General features: G+C 40.5%; 1 protein-coding gene across 4 annotated transcripts in view; it reads left to right on the top strand.

Moving 5' to 3' along the window:
• Cd96 (CD96 molecule) overlaps positions 1-5951 on the top strand; it is a 77607-nt gene that overhangs the window by 26177 nt on the left and 45479 nt on the right. For all 4 annotated transcript variants that reach the window (XM_031364021.1, XM_031364019.1, XM_031364020.1 and 1 more), the window contains exon 5: positions 741-796. In XM_031364021.1, the coding sequence (XP_031219881.1) occupies positions 741-796 (56 nt within the window). The remainder of the gene's footprint in view (positions 1-740; positions 797-5951) is intronic.

The following is a 5951-nucleotide window of genomic DNA, read 5'->3' as shown; positions in this document are numbered from 1 at the left end:
TCTCTCTCTCTCTCTCTCTCTCTCTCTCTGAAACCCACACATATATTATATTAATCCTATTAAAATAATCCGATGTCTCAAATGCAGGGCAACAAAGCCAGGATATTTTCCTACTGACTTCCCACCTGTTACATTATGTCCTTCTCCCTTCCCTCAGAACCTCAGTGAATCTTGAGGCTGGGGGTCATAAATAGACCCAGCAGCAGCTTTCAGCAACTAGAAGTCAATGCTAAGCAGGTCTGCAAACCGCTTGGGCCAGAGAATTGCAACAGTCTTCCAAGTGGTTCATATAAGGCTGGGCCTGCTGCTGTAACAAGAACAGGCTTGAAGGTGCTTCAGTCTCCAGTGTCCAAGTGCAAAGCTCTGGAAATGAAGATTTCAAGGAACTTGCAATTTTTAGCATGACAACAAAATCATCATCTGATATTTTTTAGTGTCAAGCAAGCCAAGCAACTATCAAGTGTTTCTCTGATTCCCTTCAGGGCTCTAGAATTGATATATTTCCTTCCTGTGCACACAGCCCTTTATCCCAGAGGATTTCTTTCCCCTTCTCCACTTTACTCTAGCTGCTCTTTCTCAGGCTTTTGAAAAGGAAATTATAGCTACTCTTCCCATCCGTGAAAACATTAAATTTGTATATATTTTGTGTGCCATGAAATGCTTACACACACACACACATACACACACACACACACTGTATAGACTTTAATGACACTAACTGTACTTTATTTGCTTTTAAGCTAAGCCAGAAATCCTCATGACTGTGGAAAACAGCACCATGGATGTTTTAGGAGAGGTGAGTCACACTGAATCCTTTGGATATCCATACCACTACATGCCAAGCTGTGTCAGATCGCGTGCTTGCCAGGAACATTCCCTCAAAAGACCTTGTTCCTCGCTCGTAGCCAGTTAATTGCTGCTGTGAAGGCAAGATGAGGTGATTGGAAAACTGCAGCGAAATCTTTGCTTTGACTTACTGCTCTCAGAAGGCGTGGGCTGTGGCCTTAGGCCTAACTTTCCGTGTGTGTGTGTGGGGGGGGGGAGTTTCAATTGTTTAAATGTCTCTGAGATTAAAATCTGAGGGAAAGTGGGACAAAAAGCAGTGTGAATCCTGGTAGAAGAAAGAGTTTTGCTCAGCTGACATTTAATTTGTTGTTCTCCCGAGTCCCTTTGCTTTGAGAAGAGGAATGGGGCTCCCCTGTTCTCCTCCCAAACCTGCCTGTTTCTCGGGGAAAGCAGAACTGGATGCTCTAAACTCACCCCTTCAGAGTAGCTCTCGGCCTCTAGTCTTTGGATCTGAACACACTTCCCAGCTGGCTGTGACCTAGGACAAATTACTTCATTTCTCTGTAGTCAGTTCTCCATTTATACGGCATATCCGATAATAATATCTGATTGTTGTGGTTTCAATAATGAAATCACTGTCTGAGTAATTATTAAAGGAGTGTGTGGCATGCGGCAAAATGGTCAATAAGTATTGCCGCTGTTATAAATGCTATTCCTGGGGTTTTGGTGGTGGTGGTGGTGGTGAGTTTGCATTGTTTTGTTTTGTTTATTGTTTGGTTTGGTTTTTTAATACACATTTTCTTTGTGTAGCTTGTGCTATCCTGGAACTTGTTTTGTAAATCAGGCTGCCTTCAAACTGCCTCTGAATCCCAAGTGCTGGAATTAAAGGCATGTGCCACCATGACCCACAACACTATTACGTGTTTTAATTTGCTATATTGTGATTTCACCTAGGCTTTTCAAAACCCAAAGTAAAATTGAGATTAAGATTGTTTTATAGATGGGAAATTAAATATTTTCATGTATTTTCTGTTACATGGTGTGAAAAAAATATATTTTAGCTGCTTTTTACCCCAAGAATATTATTATTTTTGATCTTCCTGGATATCAGTCATTTAATTCCATAACTGCATATAAACCATGACTCAAATTCTGTGTGGTGATTCTGAACTACCTTAAACATGTATTATCCAAGTATCTGTGTCTATTAATTGGTATTATAATGTTTAACATAGTATAGACAGGTCCAATCATTTAAATTCTGTTCCAATTAAGTTCTAAGTTTATCAATTGGCTTCATTCATTTTAGTGGCTTAAATAAAACAAATAACCCAACCACACAGATAGCAATAGATGTTTTTGCTTCTTCTTAGAACCTCTTGCAGGTTCTTGGAGCCAGTGATTCTGAGTAAGATGACATCAGAGAAAATATAAAACAATAAAATCAGATCCAAGAATTCCAGCTGAAAATTTTAAAGGGGGTGCTCTGCCTTGTGTTCCACAAGTTGTAGAAATTTCCTCTTCAGTACCCCTGCAAGCTTGCTAGGGAACAAAGGGGCAGGCGTTATTCCCTGAGAAATCAGTGAATATCCATCTGTCTCCAACTTCATGTAACCATGGCCAGCCTGGAGATGCTGGAAAAATCTCACCAAACATTACTAACCCCTTACTCTAGTAGAGTTTGGGTGCTCTATCTTTAACAACTCACTAACTATTCCAAGCATTTTAATATACTCTTGTTTTGTTTTCAGCCAGGCCCCAAAGTAGAGCATCTGTTGTTTTATAGATGAGAAATTAAAGCCTGGAAGCCCTGGATGTTTGGCTGAGTAACTAACAAGAGGCTGATCTGGAATGCATTTAAGCATACATCACCAGGGAGGGTGGGACAATGGGAAGAAGTGGTGCCTTAGTCTGATAGCATGTATATTGCAGTACAATCCAACTGTTACTGGTTATATATCCACAGCAAATAGTTAGCCACTGTGAGCCTCCAAAATGTTGGAATCGTAAATATTTGATAAGATTGTCAGGAGAATTAAAGCTATATACAGTTTCCGAGTCCCTGGTCCACAGTAGATAGCTCAGGTCTATTTTCCCTAATCACTTATGAGTCTCATCAGTCCCTTTCTCTGCTTGTGCCTTTCTGCATATACTCTGTGATCAATTCTAGGACACACAATTAGATAAGGAGATAGAAAACTAGGACACATGTAGAAACTGCTGGAATTGGGTTTGACTTCTCCATCTAATAACTTGAGAAACTGAAACCTTACTTCCTTATCTCCCTCAGCCGTGAAAGGTGGCCCTGGCTGATTTCAACCTCATAAGGGTGGTGGAATGGTCAAATGGTTTAGAAAGCACCTGTCCTCTGGCAGCCACAAAGGTTCATGGTAATTTCCTATTCCCTAATTCCCTAAGAAGGAATTAAGTTAGAACCCATGTACTGATGGCACATGCTTAATAGCCCTCAGTGTAAGATTTTGCTGGGGACTCAATCTGTTAAGAGCTGGGATACAGTGCTATCTTTAGAGGAATTTTAATCCAGCAATATGGCTGCTCTGGCAAGGAAACACATCTAAAGACCTTCTAAGTCTATGTGATCTGTGTGTAATATAGACACTCCTTTAGTACACACCTTTAATCTCTAAAAATGAAGGTTGTTAGTTTGTAAAAGGAAGCAGCCATGTTTGAAAGTGATGTGTAATTGAGAGGCAAAGTGATGAATTACAGAAAGATTTGACAGAATGAGTCAGAAATAGGATGTGCCTAACTCTCATGAGAACAGCATAGGAGAGACTCCTAAAGAACAAAACAGGGAGAGAAAGGGGTTTGCGTGTGTGTGTGTGTGTGTGTGTGTGTGTGTGTGTGTGTGTGTGTGTGTGTGATTTTTACTGGGACAGTTTTACAGAAACAGACTGCAGAGAGAACAAGCTAGACATAGGTAGGTAAAGACAGAACATACCAGAAAATGAGAAGCCAAAAGATTAGAACATATTGCCAAAGTTAGTATGAGGCCAGGCAGAGCAGCCAAGAGAATCTAGATTGAATCAGTCAGCTTGGAAGATTAGATTGTATGGAGGCTTGAAAGTTCCAGGCCTAAGCCTAGGGATTCTTAGAACAGAGAAGTACTCGGGGCTAAGGCCAAGCCACATATTCACATAGCTTGGGTACAGCTCTAATTCCATGCCTGTATCTGAGGAAATAAAATCAATGTTTACAGTTATTACTAAAATCTACAAAGTTTGTGACTAGTGTATCTTTTCTGTACAACAGACAAGACCCAGCATTATTCTAACAATGATACCTTTAGACTTGGATGTACTAATGATGTCCATAGAAAATAGTCTACCTGTACATATGATGATCATGTATGTTCCTGAGGACATGATTTCATTGGGCTGGTTGCCACACAGTATCCAGATTCACTCCTGCAGCTGAGAGAGGTAGATTTACCCTAAATTTTAGGGTCCCTCTGTGTAGCATATTTTTTCATTAAACTAAAAGATGGCAGACCAAACAGTCCCTACAGTTCACATTTGCTAATACAGCAAGGCAAGAGACATGTATGAAATCCCCCAAATTTATTGAGTAATTTGAACTTTCAAAAGCCAAGTGTCTCCTTTAGACTTGTGCTTTTTGCTTTAACCTGGTGACCTCGATGAACCCTGTCCTTATCATTACATTCTTCTATTATTTTAATGATAAAACCTAGAAAAATTATGTGTAAAGCAAATGATCAAACACAAAACACAGGAAATAAACATAGGTTAAGATTATTTTATCAGGGCTGGAGAGGTGATTCAGCTGTTAAGAGCACTGACTGCTCTTCCAGAGGTCCTGAGTTCAATTCCCAGCAACCACATGGTGGCTCACAACCATCTTGTAATGGGATTTGATGCCCTCTTCTGGTGTGTCTGAAGACAGCGACACTGTACTCACATAAAATAAATAAATCTTTTAAAAAATTAGTTATCTAGAGTAGAAGAGAATCTACATTAATGAGACCCATGAAAACAGACAATAACCAAAAAATAAAATGAATATGACAGTTAAGATCTACCATTCACAGAACTGGGGTGGGTTTTGCCCATTTTAATTACTTGTGATTACTTAGTTTGAGTGTTGTAAAGGTTGAACCCTTATATGTTCCTCAACGCTCTTAAGTCTCATGCATGTGATTTACTCATTAATTGGTTTTTAAGAGATTGGGTGTAACAACCTCTTCTTGTGATAGGCTCTGTCACAAATGGCTCTGACTCCAAGTATCTGGGCACATTACTTCCAGCAGCCATTCTCATGTGCATTGTCAAATACATTAGGCTTCAGCCAGACAGGTAGACACAACCCTGAAAGTAACCTTAACCTTGGGAAACTGCACGATAAGGAAAATCTCAATCCTTCAAGGGAAACCAAATTGTATTATATGGCTGCCATGTTGCCTGAGTTTCCACAAGCCCGGTGTGTTCAGACTTCTGATTGTTCCACAGGCAGCGACTGGAGAAAGCAGCCTCCGTTCTGAAGAAGTCAGTAAGAGTGAGCCAGGTTCTCAACCTTCCTAAAGCTATGACCCTTCAATACTGTTCCTCATGTTGTGGTGACCCCCCCAACCACATTTTTTTGTTGCTACTTCAACTGTAACTGCACCTCTAAAACACTAGCTGTGTGGCAAGTTGCCAAAATTGTAATTTTGCTACAATTATAAATCAAAATGTAAGGATCTGTGGTTTTTCCAATGGTTTTTGGTGACTCCTGTGAAAGGGTCATTTGATACCCCATCCTTTCCCACCCCACCTTGGCAAAGGGGTTACGTCTTATAGGTTGAGAACTTTCAGGAATTCAGATCCTTCACTTTCAGAAAGTCTGATGTTAGAACATCTATTATCAGTGAGATTAGGGGACACTAACTTGCCCTCCCCTTATCCATCCTTAGCTCTCTGCTCTGTCAACAGTAGCTACTCTTCTCATTGCTGTAACAAAATACCCAGCAGAAACAGCTTAAAGGAGGATGCAATGCCACTTAACAGGGAAATATGGTCATTTTCTCAGAAAACCACGGGTGGCAGGAGTAAAGTTGCTGGCCACACTGTGTCCACAGTGACAAAGATGAATGTTGGTGTTCAATTTGTCCCTCTCCCTCTCCCTCTCCCTCTCCCTCTCCCTCTCCC

Source organism: Mastomys coucha, unplaced genomic scaffold (assembly GCF_008632895.1).
Source record: "Mastomys coucha isolate ucsf_1 unplaced genomic scaffold, UCSF_Mcou_1 pScaffold12, whole genome shotgun sequence".
Classification (NCBI taxonomy): Eukaryota; Metazoa; Chordata; class Mammalia; order Rodentia; family Muridae; genus Mastomys; species Mastomys coucha.
The sequence above is the reverse complement of the archived record's forward strand: the minus strand, read 5'-3'. Positions and strand labels throughout refer to the sequence as shown.